The 24,594-nt window shown below is 37.9% G+C and overlaps 1 protein-coding gene across 2 annotated transcripts in view; it reads right to left on the bottom strand.

Moving 5' to 3' along the window:
• fibcd1 (fibrinogen C domain containing 1) overlaps positions 1–24,594 on the bottom strand; it is a 200,350-nt gene that overhangs the window by 96,888 nt on the left and 78,868 nt on the right. For both annotated transcript variants that reach the window (XM_012866217.3, XM_012866218.3), the window contains one exon: positions 9,729–9,888. In XM_012866217.3, coding sequence (XP_012721671.1) covers positions 9,729–9,888 — 160 coding nt within the window. The remainder of the gene's footprint in view (positions 1–9,728; positions 9,889–24,594) is intronic.

The following is a 24,594-nucleotide window of genomic DNA, read 5'->3' as shown; positions in this document are numbered from 1 at the left end:
AGTCTTGCAGTGCTGTGGAAACGCATTTTCCCCCTGACAGATTTATTCTTTTCTTGGTTCTTTTAATCACACTTAAATGCTTCATTAACCAAAATTTTTTCTGTTCAGTTTCTCGAGCCACAACTATGCCTGATTACTGTCAGACCTGTGGAGTTAAGAGACCACCTAACTGTAACATGTGAAGACATGAAGTAAACTAAAACAACTAAGAAATCACCACATCCTGTCCCGACTTAAAGGAATTCAAGAAAGAATGTAAAGAAAAGAGAGTGACATTTATGAGGTACAAGCCCTCTATAAGGATTGTGACTCCACCGTACCACAAATAGAGCTTTTATCCACACATAGAGAAACGAGAGCAACTCTTCCAGGACCTAATAAAAGAACCGAGACAACACATGTTTCAACAATAAAAAAAAAGAGACTGGGCAAAAATGGCATCCATGAGAGAGTTTCAAGGTATGACCCATGCTTATTAGAAACAACACAAAGGCCCATCTAACAGCTGCCAGAAAACATCTTGATGATTCGAGATGTTTGGGAAAAGATTATGTGGATTCACGAGACAAAAGTGGAAAATTCGTTAAGGCGTGTGTTCCGTTACATTAAACTAATAAAGCATTTCAGAAAAAAGAACATCATACCTTCAGTCAAACACGGTGGTGTAATGGAGCGGCTACCCTGCTTCTGGACAAGGGGGCTCATGTACGCACAAAAAACTTTCGGTGCAATATTTAACGCACAGTTTAGCATGTACAAAAAAATCAACCTTGCGTGAAAGAGTGCGGTAATCCACTTTAGTTTTGAGCTGTCGTGAAAATGTGCAGCAGCAACGTAAACTTCTCTAATCGACGGGTAAAAACCACATAGTACTAAAACTCACCCAAATCCACTGAAATATAACTCAGTTCAGCTTAATTTCACCCAAGGAGCATCTATCGGACAATTCTTTTTTCATGAGTTTTAGCTTTTATGGTCCAAATCCGTACAAAGAAATAGAATCACATTTAGCCTGATACTTACATTGCACACCTCTAAATGATGGAAGCAATCTCAATCAGATGCAAACGGTGAATATTCTTTGTTTTTGTCATATTTACCGGTAGATGTAAATGCGCATCGGTCTGTGCGATGAGGCGCATGAAATGCATGTGATTGGTGCACATGCACATGCATGGGACGGTGGCAGCGTAGATACTGCTGAAGGACATCGCCGACGGAGGAATGCTTGTGTTGACAGAGCCTACTGACCTGTTGGCACATGATGATGAGTGGCTTATAGGCCGGTTCAGATTGCCCAGGGAAATATTTTTGAACTGGTCCCAAGCGTTACTGGCAAAAGGGGAAGTGGAAATCTAGGAAGAACCATGCGTCCCCGGTGCCTTTTCCAGTACGAACTCAGCTGCGGTCTCTTCAGCCGGAGCTGACTGACAGGTTGGGTACTTAACATCCCCGAGCTGTCCCATCTGGCCCCCTGGGGGGATCTCCTCCATGTCGTTCAGATACATAAAAGTCCCCTAAACTGTGGCTCTCATTTACAGCAAGGAGCCAATTTCCCAAATGCAATCAGAGCTACGACTGCACTCATATTGCTAAAATCCTGCTGAACTCAGATTCCACCATATTATGATAATAATGGTAATCCTCTTTATAATAATTGTGTCTGGAACAAAAATAAGAGCAGGCTCCGTGCGTGACTGCTGATTTGTGTTGTTTTATGTAACATCTTGACTCATCTCAAAGATTTAAAGTACTCTACAAGGTGTGTGTGGGGACAGACCTCCTCATCAAAGTATTGAAGGCATATTTACATCATTACAATGATCAGCATTACGCTATGTTCAAGCTCAATGCAGCAGCCTGACAGCAGCGTATGAATTTGATAAACATTGTAAATTAGGTACGATCAGACAAACGTTAGATTTTCAGCCAGTTTTTTTAATGAGTTGCTAATGTCACTCAAGAAGCTGTTGGTTGTTATTCATTAAAACATATATATATCTCAATGTGTCTCTGTGACTATCTGGCAGCTTTACCATGGTTATTTGGATGCGTGGTGGGTGACTTCCTTGTATTTTTACTGGTTTGCATATGTAATTGGGGGCGAGGACAGGGCAGCCCTAGGTTCGCATGCAGATGTGTCCAATTCCACGCAAATCGGGATTCATGAAAGCCACGCATGCGGTGACCTGTCTACGCACGGTTGTTGAGCTGACATTTTTTTTTCGTGTGCCGCAAGTTTCAAGATTTTTCCCTACCGCCAACGTTTTGTATGAGAGCTGCGCACGCTTTCATACATGAAAGACTATGACATAATTCATACAACCATGAATCCTGCTTTTGACCAGAAAATCCGAGAGAAAGTCCGGTTATCAGTTTGTGCCTTTCAGTTCAAGAGCACTTGAGTTATGCTGCAGCACGATTTGAAACACAGCAGCAAATCCATCTCTGAATGCCACAAAAAAGACACAAGAGGACCTGCATCCAATTGCGATAAGGTGGCATGACTGTAACCAGGTGTGGAGTGTGATAAAAAAAACCTTGATGGAATCTGTAAGAGGACAAATACTTCTTCACAGTACCATGGAGAATCATTTGAGTAATTACCTATATTGTGCACACAAGCCTTGGCTTCATGCACAAAAAAAAAACACAGCTGAACATGTTCTTTCTTTGTGATTTTTGTTGAGCCAGTAATTTTGCATTTTTATAATTTCAGGAACTTTTATTCAGCAACTTTGTACCTAACCTGTTTGGATACAAAAGGGAGCTGTCTGCCATGAGATGTTTTGTAATTATCATCAGATTGTACTCACTTTGAGAACCAATGATATTAAGTTTCTTTCTTTGCTGTACAAATAGTTTACTGTGAGAAAGTGTGGCTGTATGACTACAGGAATAATCCGCTTGCAATGGTTTCACATAATAAATCTGATTTATTTAGGATCCGTGATCTCCTACAATTTATGATTAAACTAGACAGAACAGAGATTAGAGCCTTGAATATTGGAAATAGGTTGAATTTTTAAATATTGCAGAAATAATTTTGCCTTATATGTGAGAATTTTTTTTCAGGGGAATATATTTGATAATTAGCGATAGTACCAGGTGAAACAAACAGAAATGATTGAAAAGACAAACATAAGTAACAGACGTTTTTGCATGAGCTTGAGAGTAGGATTTGGCAAAGGGCTAGTGTCTTTGTCTGGCAATAATTGTTTTAATCCTGCAGAGGTGGGTAAATCCAGCTTCAGAAAGTAAAAACCCTTCCTAATTGTCCTTCATCCTGTTCACCTAACCACGTGATTTTAAACTTAACTCCCTAAATGCATCCGAAATGTTATAAATATGGATTCTACTGTAACTCCTGCTACTAGCTCCCGTTTCTTACCTTTCAGAAGGTCAACAGTAAGAACACTATTGTAGGTAGGAAAGGAGTTTCAGACTGCCTTATCAATTTCAAACAGCCTTTAACTAATGCTTCATTGTGCGATTGAAACACACATGTATGACGTTAGTCAAATCCGGGCCAACAGCCTTCCGAAAAAGAACTACAATGTGTGCACTTTCTTCTCTCAGAACATTTCCGTTAATATCTTTGAGGTGGGTTTTGCTTCTACGTCACGCCATGCAAAGTATTGTGGGATTCCTTATGGTCCCTTAGTGGCAGTAAGGGACGTCACAAGCTCCCTATACTAAAGGATCAATGACAGGAAGCATACAGGCTCCTTTTCCCACCTCCTTCCATACTGATTTCACTATTTGGAAACCACTTATCATCGTCACTATCCTGTGGAGCTGCAAATGCAAATGATTGGAACTAATCTCTGTACAGGCTTTTTACTTACTGTATCTGTATTACCCACCTCTAAATCCTGGTCTTCATAAATGACATTAATGTGTTTTAAAAAAAAGTTTAGCGTTAAGAATACATTTTGAAATAAATTTTATGTACTGATGTTAGCTTTGAGTAAATTAACAGCTTTCATTCAAATGTTCTTGTATTTTGTATGCTGTTAATGTTTACATTATTTATACCTACTAGCAAGAAATGGGTATTTTAGCATTTTTCTGACAAGTTTTGACATGTTTTTTAACACACCAAGTTTGGGGACACAGTGTTCACTTGCTGCCTGATCAATCCAACTCTTTAACAGGTACCATGGAGAAGAGGCTATCAGCGTTATTTACCACTATTGTCTCGTTTCATAGTGCTATGTCTGACTAGTGTATTTGTGGAGATATACTTGGGGCTTGAGACACCCTGACAGGTACAGAACAGGGTCTTTGACGGTCCCTGTTTTCTAATGTAAATCAAAGAGGCCAACAGATGAAAATAACTTCAGTAATATTGAGAACATTTCCTTTACTGAAACCTATTTCCTAAAGAGGGTGAAAAGCCTCTTATGACAGCTGAACTTTGCTTCCAATATAAACAACAAAATGTTGAATTGAAAGGATTTTAGGACTATTTTCAGATGCAAATCTGTACAGTGCTCATTTTCATGATATTAGTTATTGCCATAAAAGATGTCCTGCATGCAATTATATCTGCTTTGCCAAAAAAAACAAAACGTAATATCGCAAATACCAATATATTTAATCATATTTTTGCATGAGCACGCATTCCCACTGTTGACTAAAAATGTCAAATTTGTATTTTAACATGTTAGAGTCCCTCTGCAGGAAGACTGCATCGTCAACCTATCCATTAGCTGAAAAGTAGGACTCCTTTCACATTCTTATCCAACTGAGAAATCCTGCTGTGGCTGCAGCACAGACCGGCCTTACTGCTGTCAGGTTTGAATTCATTCAACTTTGAAAAAAAAAAAACATATTTTCTTTAGGGAATCAAATGTAACAGTAAAGAGGGGAATCCTTCAAATATTCACAGGCTGAGCTGAAGATGAAGACAGTCAAAAATATTCATGGGTGTGTCCACTGACTGCAAGTACGTTCCTCAAATTTCAGTAGGATACTGCAGTAAACTCACACTAGGAAATAAAAATGTGCTGTCTGGTGAGTGCTATTGTCAAAAGAGAAGAAAAAAATCAAACAGGAATATGCAGCTTATCTAATAAGCATTGGAAGTCAGAAGGGAAATAAATGCGAATCGTCATTCATGATGGGTAGTGAAGGGAACAATGTTTTGTAGTTTTCTTAGCTTAGGTTTTTTTTAGCTCAGTGTTGAAATCTGTTGAAATGTCAAGAATATGCTCCACAAAAAAACTCTATTTCTGCTGGCTGCTTAGCTTTAGATTGTCATGACAGAAGCTCTGAGGAGAAAAGAAAAACAAACTTGGCCAGCAGTAAAGATCAACACACACAGCACTTTGCAAAAAATGTCCATACCCCTTGGATTTTATGATTTTTTTTCACTTATTGGGTAGTAGTTTACTTTACTTTGATTATTATATTAAATCTAATACAAGTCGTTGTTTTTAGAAGTCACCTAATTGAAACACGGCAATGTCATGCTATGGGGATACTTTACTGCAGTAGGGATTTGAAAGGTTATCAGACTTGTAAGGGACAATGCAGATATGTCAAGAAATGGTACACTGGTCACATGAGAAAAACATTTTTACTTTTATTTCTACATGTAAAAGGCTATGTGAGTTGGAAAACTACAACAAACCCGGGCTACCAAATGCTTTAAGAAGCACCACAAAGGGATTGGATTGGTGTTGGCAAGATCATTGTGTGGGGATGATTTTCTTCAGCAGGGACACAAGCCCAGATATAGTTGATAAAAGGATGTGTATGAGCTAAATACAGGGCACTGCTGTTAGAAAATCTGGTATCGACTGCAGAATATTTGAGACTGTGGTGTAGGTTCCACTTTGGTCAGGGCACAGATCCCGAAACTACAGCCTGAGCTACAATTTATTGTGTAGATACAGTTTATCTGCAAAAAAAAAAGACAAGTCAGAGTCCAGACATTGGATCTAGAGCTTTGTAGACTGGTGCCAGAAGAACCATCTCAGGTTAAATGCAGGTAAAACAAAATATCCACCTCATTGATACCAGTTAACATCCAGGAAAATCATGTTGCGATGCTGCACTCTTATAAGAACCTGGGTGTTCACCTAAACAATAAACTGGATTGGAGTCACAACACTGATGCTCTTTACAGGACGATTCAGCGGAAACTCGACCTGCTGAGAAGGCTGAGATCATTTGGAGAACACAGGGCGATCCTGAAGACCTACTTTGACTCTATGGTGACATCAGCCATCTTTCATGGTGTGGTTATTTGGAGCAACAGCTTATCTGTAGTTCAAGGGAAGCTGCTAGAAAACACACTAGAAGGGCCAAATTGGTCCTGGGATGCCCCCTGGACCCAGTGTAGGTGGTGGGAGACAGAAGTACTGTAAGAAAAATAAAATAATTTATGTATAATGTCCCCCACCCCACACATGGAGCTGTTGCAGAGCTTGACAGCTCATTCAGGGAGAGACTGTTGAATCCTGGATGCTCAAAGGAGCTTCCGCAGGTTGTTCCTCCCAGCTGCTGTTAGACTTTGAACAGGCATGTTAGACTTTATAATATCTGCTTCTCACAACAGACTCAATGACTGTTTACAAAATGCTAATGGTTGCACGGGTTCTGATCTGATCATGAAACGTTTCCACTGTCTCTCAAATGTCCATTTCCACAAACTTTAGCTACTCTTGGCAAATGCTTGTATAATTAAGCTTTTTGCATTTTTTTTATCTTTGTGTAAACTGGTAGCTGTAATTTCCCTGTTTAACATGAATATTGCATTTCATCTGACTGTCATAATGTCAATTGTTCAATACTTTATTTTTGCCTTTCTGGTAATTTATTTTTCTGTTGCTTTAGAACTTAACTGTAGCTTGTTTACCATTACTGATTTTGAGTGCAACTCTATGTGTTTTTGCTACTGACATACCCAAATTTCTGCATTGTGGGACAAAAGGGTATTTCTTATCTTATGCAGACTTTTTTAATCATAATGAACATGTGTTTTTTTCAGCTTTTTTATTTTTAGAGCAAATTTCAAGGCGACCGGTTATGACTGTGTTCTGTCAAATTAGTAAAAAACACTTTCTTTTTTTATTTAGTTGCAGCATCAAATGTATTTTTATGATCAGAATACTCTGAGATATCATATTATTTTTGGGCCATATCACAAACCCCAAGTAGATGCAAATATAAAGGAATACACTAGTATTTCTAAACTCAAATCAAATAAAGAAAAAGTTAAATTACATAACAATCAACTCTGAGTTCGGCCTATACTCAATGAAATTTCTAATATAAAAGTAGATTAAAATGTATACGTGTTACCCTAAAACTCTTATTTAAAATAAATATAAAGTATCCCCTGCGATAGACTGGTGACCTGTCCAGGTTGTACCTCGCCTCCCGGCCATTGACAGTTGGAGATAGGCACCAGTGCCCCCCGCGAGCCCACAAGGGACAGACGTGTTAAAAAATGGATGGATGAAGTTTCCCTTAATTATAAAGCTAAATTCAGTTAGAAAGCTGCTTTCAGCTTCTTCTATTGGGCTTCAATGAAATTAAGTAGAAGCCTGAAGGTCCTTTGGCTGAACTATAAGAAGCTCTGTGGGAAATAATTAGAAGTGGAACAGCCTTTGAGCCGTTCTCCTGCAGCCAAAGTAAGGCTGATGTAATCGTCACTTTTTGCACTATAGACTAACTCTATGTTACATAATAAGCCCGCACTGTGTCCAGACAAACATTTTAACAGAAACACATGTTCAGTTGAATGTCACGAAAAAGTTTTGGTTCAATGGGTTTCTAGATTTCAGACGATACAACTTCACTTTTAGTCCAGAGAAACCACTAAGTAATTGACAGTGGCAGAAAAGTATCATTTTCGTCTGTGTAACTGATAGTTTATAGAATACAGGGACAAGAACATTCATTAAATAGAGGCTGGAATAAATAATTCCACTGTAAAGGATTGTACTTAGATCTGACAAATAATTTCTTCATCAACTGGTTTATAATCTATTCCCATCTTAAATTCTGCTATTTCAACTAATTGTTTACTGATTGCCACAGAAAATCTTGTTAAGAACTAAGAAGTTCTCAGCGGGATAATAAGGCAAGAACTGTGCAAGAAATAAATGATCTGTCAGTGCCAATTTTCAGCACCATGGACAGAGTTTCAAATAACATTGGTTCTCTCTCTCTCTCTTTTTTCTTAGAGTGATGCAGAACGTGTGGCACTGCAGAAATTGTCTTTCCATGTGATAGTATAACATGTATGTTCTAATATAAAGCATTTTTTTTTACGGAACAATAACTCTGTGTTAGTATTTGATATGAAGACCTATGGTTTGTCAAGCATTATGCTATGTTAAACATACAAACTGTAATATTTTTGTTTATTTCAGAAGCAAACCATGTCTTCTTGCATCTAGATTTGTATCCATGTCGTTTAACCTAATTGAATTGTGAATTTTAGCATTTTTGTTGGAAATTGTGCTCAATGTGGGGACAGTAACTTGTATAAACAGGAAACAAATACGAAAGGGTTTATAGGGATTAACTGACATTATCAAAAAGACGTGAATGAATTAGGCATGTTATTAGGATTCTGGTTTAATTGAAAACCAAAATTTAGGCTACCCTAATCTGAAGTGAAGTGAATATTTACTGGGAGCAAAGTGAATGCTGCTTGTCAGGACTTTGATGCAATCAACTGGGTTCCCTTATATAAGAAATTTTTGACCAATCTGTATAATCTGACCCAATCTGTATAATATGATTGAACTTGACTTTGTAAAGTGCCTTGAGATGACATGTTTCATGAATTTCAATTTCAATTCAATAAAATTGAATTGAATTGAAATTACTTTTCTTTTCTTTAGGTTCCTTGCTTCTCTTTTTCTAAGCAGACATATTTCAAATCAATACATTGTTGCTAACAGTGAGGTTACAGTGAAACATATGCATTTGAGTTGATCACCGTGGTTCAACTGAGGCAGAAATTGTGTGAACAGAGATGCCTGTGTAGCTGCAAGGTCCAAGCAACATGCATACATACACACGTTGCTTAAGGAAACCTCTGATAACAGTTAGACTGATGAATAATATTACATGCTTGTAATATAGCATCTGGCATGCAAATCTATGTCTCGATGTTGCATATTCATTAAGCGTTCACTTTATTCTCAAATAGTCCCTCCAACAAGAACATCAGGTATAATGCTCTGGTATGATATTTTGAATATTGTGTTCAGGAACAGCCCTCAACCATGCTATTAGGCTTTATGTGAAAGGCAAATTCAGAGGGAGGAAGCCACCAGGTATGTCTAGTTAAAAGGCTTCCAATGGGACAATGCCTCAGGCCTTTCTCTGTGGATATGTAAGTCATCTCTCATGTAAAGTGAAAAATTTCACGTTTTTACCAAGGCCACTGAATAATGTCCATAAAATATAGCCCACAGGAAGGTGCCCGCATTGCCTGGAGAGGCTTCATCAAATGAATATGCTGTAAGATGGATAACAGACAGGTCACGCTTGACCAGAATTCTGACGAATAGTAGGCAAAGGGAAGATCGTGAAATGGTACAGGCAAGGAAGGTGAAAGGTGAACATATAGGTTGCTTATGATACATAAATTATACAAAGATAGAGGGAAATAAGAATAGCTTACAAATCTGCACACCATAAACTCCAAACCTGCAAGAAAAGGTGCATTGACTTAAACCTCGACTAATTTCCCTTACCATTGGAGCAGCCCTTGAGACGAGCCCCTCGGACTGGCGCTCTTTGTAGATCGGCTTTGACCCGAGCCTTCAGACCCACATTCTCCTTTTGCATGGCATTAAGAGCATCGCTGACGGAGTTCACAACTTTCACCATGTTGATCTGGCTGTCTGACAGCAGCTGCAGCACAATGGGAAGAGAGAGAGAGAGAACACACTTACAAATGATGAAATAACACAACGTTCCGTCCACAACAGATGGGACATCAGTTTCATTACCTTTAAGACCCACAACATGTTCTGCCTTTTTTGTTACATTGTGTACAGTTAGACATGGACAGCCAAGTGCAATAAAACTATAAAACACCTGGTTGCGTTTTCATTTTGAGCATAGCTTGTGGAAATGTATATATATATCTGCTTAAGCAACTAGCGATGTCCAATCAGAATATACTTATGAGCCAAATCATTGTTTTATTTGAAACGTATAAAGAGAAGGCAGTTGCAAAATAGCCTTCACCTGGCTGTTTTATTTTAAACACATTTACAATGTTGTTTGTAAATTATGCTGTCTCCCTGGCAATTTCAATGTCAATATTTCCAAAGGAAGATTTGCAGGTCTGTTCCACAGTAAATAACAAGCATTTGAAAAGAAAAGAGCTAATGCAGACCAAATTTTGTCTAAGCTATTCATCTGTTGCCACAATTAAATGATATTTTTCCAAAGAATTATCTACGTCTCTTTGAAGAGAGAAAATAAGCACCAGCACAGGGGCAGAAATACAATGACATTGAGTTGCTAAAAACTTCCAATAGGCATTGAACTATGACACAATATGAATTATTTTCTGAATATGGAAACATTTACACGCTCTTCATTTGTTCACACATTTGAATTTATATTAATCCATAATTATGCAGAACCCTTTTTTTTTGCTTTTGAGTTCACACGGAAACAACTCTTCTATATTGTTTTTCTTTTCTTTTCCAAAGCCAGACTTTGCTCCATCTATTTAACAATATGTATGATTTTGTGGAAGGTTTGTGGGAACAAACTCAATATTTGAATATGTCGGGGGAACATCTTAGAATTTTATGACCGCACCAAATGATGACAAGATAATAAAAGGCCAAAAACATTCCTTTAAGATGGCAACACCGATGGCAGACATGGTGCTTCGCTCTCTTATTCTTTTTGTGTTTTTGTGTTTTTATTCTACTCTGTCAACATTCGGTGTCAACTTTCGCTAGAATAGAACTCCTAAACATCAGACCATCCTCTCTAGGCGTATTGACCTGTTTTTCATTAATCCCAACTTCACTGAGATCTCAGTTTACAGTGCAGTTGCTCTGTCTGAGATTTAACAGAGACACAGACACGGGAAATGTTTGCCTTCAACCCAGATGGCTAATGTCTGCTCCCTGGCAAATAAAATGGAAAAAAGGCTGCTTCTTGTTTCCAAAGTCTCGACGCTCTGTGGATCTGCCACCTCTCGATTCACCGAAACCTGGCTCAGTGAGCATCATGGAGCTCTTGGGGAATAAGAGAGAAACTAAAATCTGCTTTTACATAAACAAAGGTTGGTGTGCTGATGTCAACGTATGACGGAAGACACATGGTCCCCACCTGGAGTCATTTATTTATGGACAGTGAAACTTTTATCCACTGAAGGAGTTCTTGTTTGTCCACCTAGAGAAAGCACCCATACTTGTTCCTTGTTGTTCTTGGGGATACAGTGCAAATTTTTTCCAATAAACAAACAGCATATTAAGTGTCTCAGCATGAATAAAAACCCACTACACCAGTGTTACACAGATTTAAATGATGCATATTGTGCTATGAGTAACACTGCTTTAAGAATTTCTGATCACTGTCTGCTTTGTCTCATCCCAACCTAAGAGCAGAAATTAAAAAAATAAAAACCTGTGATTCGAACTGTTGGGAAGTAAATGGAGCAGTCGTTGCAGATGTTATAGGCCTGCTTTCATTGCACATATTGGATAGTTTTTGAAGCCTGAGTACTGATGTGGAGACATCACGTCAGTTTTTGTGAGGAACTGTGTGCAGACCACAACCTTCCACATATAACACATTGATAAACCATTGTTCACTTCACTTCTGATGACGCTGAATAGGAACAAAGAAGAGGCTTGCAGCAGTGGAGACTGGCGACTTTAGCAAATCAAGAATCAAGAATGAAGAATATTTTATTTGTCACCACGTGTTACCGCGGCAACATTTCTCTTTGGCTAGTCCGGTTCACATTATACATAATGAAGGCAAAAAAAAAAAAAAAGTGACAAACAAACATGCACTTTATTCTGTGATTCTGGACATCGTTAACCTCGTCCTGAAGGTCTAGAGAGGGTCCCTACCTGCCTAAAATCCTTCATAATTTTGCCTCTGACCAAAAAAAAAAACAAACATCACTGGCTTCAATAATGACTTTCCAGTTGCTGTGACCCCTGTCATCACAAAGGGCTTCAAGAGGATCCTACTAAAGTACAACAAGGATTCCATCCCTTCTGGCCTGGACAGCCTGCAGTTCGCCTACAGGGACAATTGTTCTACAGAGGATGCTGTCTAGTTGGCACTTCACACAGCTCAGACTCATCTGCAGTATCCTAACAGCTATGGTAAGTTGCTATTCGTGGACTTCAGTTCAGTCTTCAAGACTGTGATTCTGGACCTGCTGACCCTGAAGCTCCACAAACTGGGATTAACTATATCGCTCTGCTCCTGGATTAGTGGCTTCCTCACCAACACCTCCCACCTGGTTTAAAAAGGCTGAACTAACTGGACCTCTTCTTTCTCAGGAAAATGAAACAGATAGAATGTTCAATTTGTCTGCTCGTAAACATTTATAGAGCCACAATTGAAAGCATCCTGCATCTCAGTGTGACAGTGTAGTAAAGAAGATGCATGGCACATGTGCGGAAGGATTTAGCACGGGTGGTGTTGACAGGAGAGGGGACTGTGGGATGTCGTCTACAAGATCTGGACATAGTTTATGTTGCATGAGTCCCTGGAAATGTATTGCCACAGATCACACCCACCAGGGAAATGCACTGTTTGTCCCTCTTTCATCAGCTAAACGATTCAGGGACATTAAATAAAAAACTAATATACTTAAAAATAGCTTATTTCCTAAAGCTGTGGAAGCTATCATCCGGGGGAAATTAGATAAACCACCAGGCCAGTTCATAGTCTGTTACATGTTTACAAACATACTGCTGGTTCCACAGGTTCTTGATCCAATTCGGAATTATCTTTCACATGCTAATGTCTATTTGCACACTTGTAGTTCCTTAGGAAATGTTTGTTTGGACATCATGCAAATTACACAGTTCTTTAACTTGAAGATTTCAATTTTAGCTAATTACTATTGGCACACTTTTTAACTACTCTTGGGGAGTTTGTCTGTCACACAGTTTTTACATCATCCTGTAAATCGATTGATGTCTTTTTCACTTGATCATCAATTAACTTTAACATTTTAACAACATTTTTGCTAATGACTATTTGCACACTCCTCATCCTCTCAGGGATGAGAAGCAGTTGCAGTCCCTCACAGTAATTTGACGTGACTCCTACCTGTGCTTTTTTTACATGAACATTTAAATATTATGTTAAGGACAATTTGCACACTTTTACCTTATCAGTTGTCTGTGCATTCAACTTGAACATTATGTCTTGATAATTGTCTATGTGTTATGTATGAATTCTGAGCCGGTGTCTGACGGAAAGTTAATTATGGTTACATAATGACAACAAAAGCTCTTGATTCTTAATTAAAGCAAGGCTTTTGAAACCACACTAACAACTGTCATGTCTATATATCCTAAATTTTGTGGGGGATATTAATGCACATGTCTTATTTTTTTACCTCTATACACATTAAACTTAAAATGAAGCTGTATGACCTAGATAAATGGGTTAACAGTGTGAGGGATAATGTTGCCAAAAATTGCTTTAGCAAAATCCTAGCACAGCCCTGGGTAATGTCTTTTTCTAATGCATGTTTTTGTGTTCTTTATAACATCATTGTCTCCTATTGGAATCCCACAAAAAATGTTGACGCTGATTTATTTTTCAAAAACAGAGGAAGAATATCCAAAGTTGGGGTCTAAATTTACCCTCGTCCCCCAGGAAAACTTGTCCTCCTCTGCACCTGACTATACCCACGTGTTAGGACAAGCGGTATAATTCTTTCAGGACTTTCACAGGCACACGGTTACAAAGATGTACATTTTGCAAAGACCCATAAAATTTTATCCCAGAACACAACCTGTTGAAAATAGTGAAGCACTAAAAGCCCTATGGGACGGTTGTTGATGAATGTGTGTGCTAAGACTAGCAAAGAGCTGGGGAACCTCTCTAATCTACCCTGGTCACTGCCTTCCTACAAGCTGGTCATTACAGAGAAGGTCGTTTTCACATTGATACCTGTTGGCCAGAGTCTACACCCTGTCAGGTTGTTTCTGAAATGATGTGTATATATCAAAAAAAAATATATATATAGGAAATATTTTTTTTGCCATTCCACTCACACACATGGTACAAACAATCCCCTTCAAAATCACTCTTTCGTCATACTTCTATTTCTCTGTCTCATGCAAACATACCCTCTCAAAAACACACACAAACAAAACCTTGCGTTGTTCAAAGTCATACACCCTATGGGGGAGGGGGGCTTAGATTCTACCAAGAAGGAATGTTTGCGCAGCGCAGCTATACTCAGGTGTTAAAACTGCATTAGATGTAAACCCCCGTGGCCATTCCTTGGCCTCAAAATCTATGCAACACAGAGCTGAGGCTCAGCGAGCTCCACTGAAAGAATATCACACTGGAATAGTGTGAAGCTTACCCACACACAGTTACAAACAAGGCACGTTTGTGTACATGCCCCCATGCAGGTGCAAAGAAGGCTACAGGCACATGCATGCATATATTACAGACCTGAAACTCTTCTTCTCAGCAACAAGGCAGGATTCACGGAGGAGACATTTTTGTGTGTGAAGGTGGTTTTCTTACATTATTTCTCCAACTGTTATTTGTTAAGCATGTATCGACATTCTGCTTTCGTGTCTCTTTTCAAATCAGAGAAGTGTCTGCAGCCTCGATGCTTAGCCTTGACAGACACATCAATTAGGATCATGATGTAATTAGATCTCATTAGACAGCCTTTGCACTGGCTTAGAAAATCAGTTACCCCACAGTACTTAACACATGAAGCCTTGTTTTGTGTCAGGGTTTAAATAGGGGCCAATTTAAGTTTTTTTTTTTTCTTTGCTCAGCTGATGCATAGAAGAAGTATGATGCAGAAATTCTTGATGATCTAATCACACACTCAACTTGAAGATGACATAATTATGATCTACTGTTGCTGAATTTTACACAGCTATGCTTTATTTAACCGCATATTTAGGATTTTCTTTACAAAGGTGACCCCTGTAGACAGCACACACACACACACACACACACCCACACACACACACACTCACACACAAAGGATTAATTTATGAATAAGATTATCTTGTGTCTGCGCTTCCAAAGCAGACCATCCAAGATTACAACAAGCGGTGATAAATCAGAGTTTGTGATTGATCTCATAGGTCCCTGGTAGTCAATTTCAAGAGCATTTAAGCACTATGAAGAGGTATTATTATAAATTAAATTCCCCTAATTGAGCAACAATAACCATACAAGTCATTTCGTAGCCTCAAAAGAAATAGATGGCTTAACTTACAAGAACTGTTGCTTCATTTGCTTCTACCAACTGCTTGATGTGAGACTAGCAGATATCCGTACTGACAAAGCAGAACATCTAACATAAAAATACAACAAACTGTGATGATTAATCTCAGAGGGTCCTAGTAGACTGTCTCGAGAGCATTTAAGCATAGTAAAGAGCCATCCTCATGAATTACATTTCTGTAATTGGGGAATAAACAAGTATTCTTGTCTTTTCTTAGTCACAGACGAAATACATGACTTTAGATTCCGTAGTCTCCAAGTATATTTTTCTTTTTTACCAACTCCTTAAGGTGAAGAGTAGAAGATCACTGTTCGCACAAAGCCATCCATCCAACATATGCACATAACAAAAAGTGATGAGTCAGAGTTTGAAAGTTTACGATTTATCTGAAAGATTTATGCTAAATTGTTTCAAGTGTACTTTGAGGACACATCTTATAATTTGCATTCCTGTTACTGAGCAAAACAAGCCTGGAAATCAAATCTTAGGTTGAAAAGAAACAGGACTTTGTCTCCAGGATGTTGAGATTTTCTTTTTTTACCAACTGCTCAATGTGTGACAAACAATGAAAATGAGAGAAGATTCAAATTCTATTTTGTTTTGGATAGCAACATATGTTGTCTTTTTCCAGCATTCAAAACCAGTGTACAAAAAGGTTTAAGAACTAAACCAAAAGATTAAATGAAAAAAGAGAGATTCACTGTCTGCTTCTTGGGCTGCACAGTGGCACATTTGGTAGTACTGTTGTCTTGCAGGAAGGAGGTCCGGCGTTCAAATCCAGGCTGTCTGCATGTATTCCCTATGGATACGTGGGTGTCTGTTTTTTGCTCTGTGATAGACTGGTGAGCTTTCCAGGGTGTACCTCAACTCTTGCCAAATGACCTCTAGAGATAGGCACTAGTTGTAATGAAGTTTGTTCAGTTTTTTTGTGTAAAAGACTTAAACATTAACAGTTTTGTCTACATTTGCTTTTTTCTCACTCAAACCTGAGAACAGTAGAAACCTACATTTAAACAGTTTGTCTGACATTTGTTAAGTCCATAACAGTTACAAGAGCCAAGCTTATCTGTTACAGAGCTACAAACAGACTGCAATAAATTGTAGGTGAATCTTGTTTCACTACCGCAGGTCCAGCAGACAATTACATTGTGTGTGATATATATATATATATCCATAAACATCTTAAAGCTGCAGTAGGTAGCTTTTGTTTGAATGTATTTTTTTAGATATTTATTAAAAGTGTATCTATGTCCTGACAGCAAAATAATAGACAGATAATCTGTGGGGATTATCCCAGAGGTTCCACTGCCATTTGCAGAAATACATTGCTCCTAGTCAGAAACAATCAATCAGATCTAGGAGGAATGTCTTGCTTTTGATTGGCTGTTAGCAGTGTCAATCACTCTAATGTAGACGTTGCCCACACCCCTTCCACCACACATCACAATTGTCATTGAAACTCAAGATTGCTGGTGGGCTGCAGCCATAGACATTATATGCGTGCATGGCTCATTACGTGCTGGAGCCATCCTGCATCGCCGCCATCTTGGATGGGTCTCCTAGTCCTCTCCTACTCAAGGCTCACATCGCAGTAAATGCAGGGGGAGCAACTTTACCCGTATTTTCTGCAGTTTATGCTTGCAATAGCCGGGATAACTATTGAAAGTAGATCATATGGTGCAGATCACCATTTTGGGCTGAGATTGGTTGTGAAGCTGAGTTTTTACTTGGTGAGAACAATGTAGAAACCCAAGAGACAGACCATCATTTTGTGCTTATTAATCTGTCATCAATACATTTCACAAAATAAGACTGAATCGCATTGCCAAATTAAGTACCCTGGATTTACAGAGTACAAACACATGCAAGAAGCTTTGCAAAACAGATTTTTCAAGGGTCTTAATTTCCAGCCCAGCAAACAGGGTAGTGTAAGACATTTTAATGACCTGGACATTTTAAAGAACACTTTTTCAGGTCTGTATGCAGATAAAAATATGAAGAAATTATTCTTGGTGTGTAGAGAAGGGTCAGGCTTGTACATGAGAGAGTGAAATAAATTTAAATGAACAAACCAACTTGTTTCTTTACTAAAATATAAAATGTATTAATGCATATATGTATTGATTTGTAATACCACATGTCTCTTTGTTTAAGAGCATTAAACAAAGTATTTCAGCATGAAACAACATATTTGTTTACACATTTAATAATATGCCATACCACATATATGTCATTGTTAAATAGCGTAAATCTAATTATTTCAGTATAAAATCACATATTTATACATTAATATGCCATATGTCTGTCTGTTAAAGACCATAAATTTATGAAATACATTGTTTAGACAATATATTTCAGCATTCAAACATGTTTCTTTTTTATATGTAACAATGTCCTGTATCATAATCACATCTCTGCCTTTTGCAACAAACCAAAAAATCAGGTGCAGATTTCAGAATAAAATCACCCCACCAACTTTCGCAAACTTGACTCGTGTAAACGTAACGACAACACAGAAACACAAAGAAACCAGAGAGGCATGAACTGCCTGTTTCAGGTGTTTTACCCTAAAAAACAGAAACCATAGCTGTTTAGTAATCTTTTATGAGGGATAGCAACATAAAGGACCACGTGAACTTTTGTCTGACTAGCGGCCTTTCCGCATGATTAATCATGGTGTTTTTTTACTCACTTTTTATAATAACGTTCACTGTGAAAGGGAGACTTTACTGACTGCTTGCCTTCCCTTTGGTCTGTGTGCTGTAATCTGCTATGACACTGTGCTCAGAAAGCTGTTTAAATCCCATGCACTAAGTTTATGAAGCAATCGGCTCTGCAGGAAAACATCAGCAGCAAGACATGCTTATTGAAGAGTGTAATTGTATGTGTGGATAAGACTGCTTTGAACTCAAACAATGCACTTATGTTTTTTCCCCATGATCTGTTGTCAGAAAAATAACATACAGATAGTGTGCTATTTTTCTGCACATGGCATTTACTTATTTACTTTATTAACATTTGATTATTTTTCAGTGCAACTAAATATCTAGGATGTTCCTTTGATATCAAGGGCAGTTTAATAAATCAAATTAATGAGTGCATTGTGATGAACATGTTTTTTAGTGGAGTCATCAGAGAAACCAAAACAACCCCCCCCCCCAAAAAAAAAAAAAAAAAAAAAAAAAAAAAAAAAAACAGAGCTTTTTACATGTACAGGGTCATTTAGAGAGAGGGGCAAAGAGTGTCAGTGGGTTTGTTGTTCTTTTGTCAGCATAATGGACTATGGAGCCCTTTCACATTTAGAATAAAAAAAACCCCATAAAACACATTAGTTGTAATGCTCTCCTGAGCAGCCTGTCATTGTAAGTTTAGAAAATACTTTAATGCTTTGAAAAATCTATGTCAGAGAGATATCCTGGGACTGTAAATAGCATAATCAGGGACAGGAACACTGAGGTTAAGGATAACCCAACTGACATGAACAGTGACCCTCTAAGCATTTGCTTAGAGGAAATCATCTGTGTGTTTTCCCCCCGACACTAAAATGAAAATTCTGCTCATGACAGGCATGCCACAATCCAAGATCATCAACTAGCCTAATGAAAAAAGAATAAAACGGAAGGCACCACTTTGAAACAAAACTCATCCCTTGAGCAGCAGGATACTCCACTAGGAAGGTGCATTTAGGAGTCAGAAAATGTTAACATTAGATGGTGATATTAAACATAGTAAATTTGAGATATGGGGCCAAATCAGAGGAGAGCTGTTTTGAGCGTGTGGAATAATACAAAATAATTACAAAGGAGCAGTATAATTAAAACATAAAACAATTATTGTACAGTAAATGCTGTAATATTCAATAACTGCAGAACTAAACAAACAGTTTATTATTAATAATATAAAATAATACATATTTTCCAAAACAACGTGTTAATTGGGTTCTCACTTAATAGCAAAAACCCAAAAACAAAAGAAATAGTGTTGATTATTTTTTTAAGGGCAAAAAAGCAAGACATCTGAGTGAAGGAAGTCCATTGTTACCCCTTATAGGTTTAACAATAAAACAACAAAAATGTAATGTAATGTAATGTAATGTAGCTCTGTTTTGGGCACAATGTTTCATGGGTCAGAACAGCAGTAAAAAGAAACACATTTAATTGAAAACCTTTTAATTATGTTCACAAATGAATAAATCAACAAATTAAACAACAATGCCCTACAGGCATTCTAAAACAAAAAGGCTAATCTCCTGTTATGAAAATAGTATGGAAGGAAAAATGACAAGTAATGTTTATTTGAGTGAATTTAGCTTTATCACCTGAATATTCCATCTGGCATCAAATAAGAAAGTGCACATTACTGAAGTTGGAACCTGTATTTGCACGGCCTTCACCAATTTGCATTATGTGTATGGGTTGCTGCATCGTATACTTCCCTTAGGCAAGAGTGGAATGGTTTAATAAGCATCGGAAATATGTAGGGGAGCAATTTGTCTCTTATTGTTAAAGTACTTTGACTGGTTGATATGACTAGAAATGCACTATATATGTAAGTTTCACCCACTTGTATGTTACCCTCTTCTAGAAACTAACAATAAGTAATCACCTACTGCAGGAGTGTTAAAGTAATTTCTGTATTGGGCCACTTTGGCATTATGAAGTTATTAAAAGGGCCGGTTGCACATGTGTAGATGATACTTTTGATATCATAATTTCAGTTAACATAGAAGTATGAATAATGCACAGTAACATGAGATTAGCACCCTTAGGCCCGGTTTATCTGCAAATAAAGTTGATATTAGGGTGAGTTACACTTTGAACTCCCATTATTCTGTGTCACTTTTTCTCTTTTTGGACATTTCTGGGTTGTTTTAATGTGTTGTGGGAAAACTGACATTTATTGGCAGAATGCTGTTACTACACAGTAAAAAGAAATCAACACTCACAACAGGAGGCACAGTTTTAGCCACTTTAGACCCTTTAAAGGGAAATATGCCTCTACCTTATGACAGGATATGCCTTTTTTTTGGCTCTTGAGGGCCAGATAAATTGCCTTGACTGGCCGGATTCAGCCTGCGGGCCTTGAAATTGACACGTGTGATCCAATGTATAACCAACACATTATTTATCTGATGCACCAGGCTATGATATTTATGTCAAGTCAATTTAATGCAATACACGCACCATTGCACACCAACTGCTAACAGCTGAAATTAGCCCAAAGTGGAAAAAGTAGCAACTGCTGTCAAACTGGTAATAACTCTTTTGTGTCGCTGTGGAGGAATTTTCATCCACTAATGTTCCTTACAAAAATAAACGGCAACAGACACTCTTCTCTGCTGAATTGTTTACATGTCGGCATATTGGAGGGTTGTCAAGCATGAACTGCCTGTTTCAGGTCATGATAAGGTATCTAAAATCCCTCAAATAATAAAAGCAGCAAGACATCCAGGTCCAGCAAACAAGCCTGAGGCAATTACACTACCAAGTTCCATGATGTTCTATTTATGAAACATTATGTTAGATTTATGCTAGGTGCACACCTTCTGGAAAATCCGACTTTCAAATATTTTCTCGAAAGCCTTGGTGATCAAGGTGTTATTTGGAAATTGTTTTTGGTCAGCAGTGATTTTCAACTTCATTTATTTATTTATTTTTTCCAGCCTCTTTCTTAGTGTTGAATCGCGGACACTGACATAAGAGAGCCCCTCAGGTCTTTAGATGTTGCTCTTGGTCCCCTTGTGACCTCCTGGATGAGTCGTAAGTCCTTTTTTGGAGTATTTTTGGTATAGAAAAAGGTTCATAATTGATCCAGTGTTTTTCTCAATAATTTTAAATATCAATCGAAAAAAAAAAAAAAACTTTTTGTATTTACACAGAGTATGTTTGCTATTAGAATTTTGCACAGTATGCTGCATCTGTTTTTGATTTATGCTATTATTAAGAAAGTGCTGGGAATCCTACAACACAAATAATGTGTCAAGTTCTTCACCCCAGCCTAGATTTTATTCAGGAAGCCCCTTGCTTTGCAATGGGAGTGCAAACCAATGCTTCACCATACTGCTTTGCAAAGCCTCCCTTATTCAGTGATTTTTGGTTAGCAGAACAAAGAGAGTGCTTGTTCTCAAACCGTGTAACTGCATGTTAAGTAACAGCAATTCAGCTGTGCTTAAATTGACTATCAATAAGCGCCTGGTGAATTAAAGTGGCCCAAAAAATGTTAGGTCAAACTCTACTTAGCTTGCTCTGGCCATTAGATTCAACAGTGTTGTACTGTACACCAAGGTCTCTGAAGCAAAGAAACAATGAATAAAAGATTACCCTTGATGATGAACATAACCTTCATACATAATGTGAATGTTTTTTTTTATCATGAATTGAATTCATATCACAGAGAGTGTCTGATCTTTGAACAGACATTTGATTTAGTCTGTCCGTGTGTAGCTTTGAGTTAGGCAGAAGTGCAGAGAGTTCAGTAGTTGTAGTAAAGCATTAATAATGAAATAAAGGTTTAGAAAAGGCTTTAACTGACTTGAGGAGGTCTGTCTCACACCAAAATCAAAACGTATGGCCTTGATTCTTCACATATAGGCACACAACTGTAGTATTTGACAATACCTAGCAGATTTCAGATCTGCTTTGTATGATTGGAAGCAATCATACAAAGCGCTTAAAGAAGCTTTTGAAAAAATAAATAAAATATCCTCTCTCATTCAGATGTGACCAGTCCGAGGGTGCACAACAAATCATCCAGCCTCTGCCTTGGTAGAAGACTCAGAATCTTCAATGCTCACACAAAATATTGCCTCCAGCTTCTACCCCCCATTAACCATGACAAATCCTCTGCACATTTACACATAACATTCAGGATATGACCTCGCACTGACTTTAACAGTAAAGTTTTTAACATTACCTAAGAATAAAGATATGTTTTGACTTACAGTCATACAAATGTGATTCATACTTCTCTATGTTGTGTATAAGGATGCTTGCTTTCAGTAAAAGTCCCTATGTGAAATTAGGTATGACTCTAATGAAAGGCACACATCTATCCATCCATGATATGTCCCCTTTAAATGTGCTTAAACCATAAATGCTATTTTGGATATAAAGGATGCCATTGCAGACAGGGCAGACACCCTGTCTACTTTTAAGACTAGCCTTAAAACTTTCCTTTTTGACAAAGCTTATAGTTAGAGTGGCTTATATTACCCTGAGCTACCCTCTCTGTAGTTATTCTGCTACATGCTTAGGCAGCTGGAGGGCATCAAGATCTATTTGTCTCCATCTGCTGAGATCTCCTATGGTTTTCCAATTTGCATTGTTTGTTATTTCAAATTATAACTTCATGTTCTGTTTTTTTTTCTTCTTCTTCATAGTAGGTACTCCTGGTCTGGCGTTCTCTTAGTTGTGACTCCATCCAGGGAACAGATCATCTGTCGTTACCTTATAACATACAAATGATTCCTGGAATAATGTGTGCTTCTGTGCTTTTTGTGTCTCTGCTCTGTCTTCTCTAACCCCCGGTCTGTCAAGGCAGATGAGCGTTCACATTGAGCCTGGTTCTGGTTCTGCTGGAGGTTTTTCCTCCCCGTTAAAGGGGAGTTTTCCTCTCCACTGTCGCTTCATGCAGGCTCAGTATGAGGGATTGCTGCAAAACCATTGACAATACAGACGACTGTCCCTGTGGCTCTATGCTCTTTCAGGAAGAGTGAATGCTGCTTGTCAAGACTTGATGGAATCTGCTGGGTTCCTTAGATAAGAAACTTTTTGACCAATATGTCTGTATGATTTGATTTAATATATCAATCAATCAATCAATCAATCAATCAATCTATCTGTCTGTCCGTCTTATCATTAGGATCTTTAGATTAATTCTCTGTGGATATGATGGTTCATAGTTATTGTTCTAATGTTCTGTAAGTGATAATGTGAACAGCACTTACTTCATGTATTTACTTTTCCATGATCTAGCTTCCACAAAGACTTGGTATTCTTTTTTGCCTTTGAACCAGAGCTGCCAAATCTTTGAACATACGCATTAATGTTTACAAATTTCATTTGAGCTTTCTCATTACCCACTTTTTGACTGAGCTTTTGAAGTTGTTTGTATCATACCCTTGGTTGAGACCTTGCAACAAGCACAATTTTACTTTCCCAAGTACACAGAGGACTTATGTCGGCTAGAATGAATGTCTTGAGGCAATATGGTTTTTTCGCATACTGGCAGTTTTCCCCTAGATCCTTAGCAGAGGTTGTGAGTGCTACTTGTTTAAAACATTAATAATCCTCAGGCACATAATTCAGTTTAAACTGTGACCTGTAGTTCAAGGGAAATCAGTAAGTCATGCTCCTCCTTGCAGCCTTTGCCTCTGTGGAGTCTTTGTGCAGTCAGACTGTGTGCATCATTACACATCATGAAAGAATATGAGAAGCTGTTTTTTAATGAGATGAACCTAAGTTTTATCCTCTTTTTAGAATGGATTTTGTATTGTTTGAGCACAGAACATTGACATAACTATCAGAAAAAGAAAGACTTACGTTACAAGAATAAGTTACTTTAATGAATACCAAAGCTGCTATTGTCACGTTCTTGCTTATTTTTCTTTGTATGTTACTGTCAAAAAATGCATTTAAGTTTCTGGAACACTTGCCAAATATGTGTTTCTTTTGATCCATTCCAATTTTGATTAGTGTCTGTGTACTGGGATGGATGATGTGAAATTCAGTGTTAGACAGCCATAGGTGTCAAGTAATTAAAGGTAGAGTTTGTGATTTTTCCAGAAGTTTCCCCAAGTCCTTTTTTAAATAACTGTGCATGAGCAAGTGTTACCTGGTCTTCCACTCCTCAGGAGGTTCGCATGAAAAGAATCTCCCAAATCCACTCCGGTCTTATTTATTTTTACTGAGGCATTCCTCTTCTTGTCATACCCTTGTACACAGTTTGCTTCTTGCGACTGTCAGCCAAGTATACGGTGAGAGCAGTGGTGCTACAATGAACGGCTAACAATGAAGCTAACTGCTAAGCTAACTGGCTACATAAACACCCAGAGCTCTAAACTTCTATGGAAAGTTAAGTGTGAGATTTTGTTAATTTTTCATCTCCAGAAATTCTGTCTGGCGCAACCA

Source organism: Fundulus heteroclitus, chromosome 8 (genome assembly GCF_011125445.2).
Source record: "Fundulus heteroclitus isolate FHET01 chromosome 8, MU-UCD_Fhet_4.1, whole genome shotgun sequence".
Taxonomy (NCBI): Eukaryota; Metazoa; Chordata; class Actinopteri; order Cyprinodontiformes; family Fundulidae; genus Fundulus; species Fundulus heteroclitus.
Note: the sequence above shows the minus strand (reverse complement) of the source record. Positions and strands in the feature narration are given on the sequence as shown.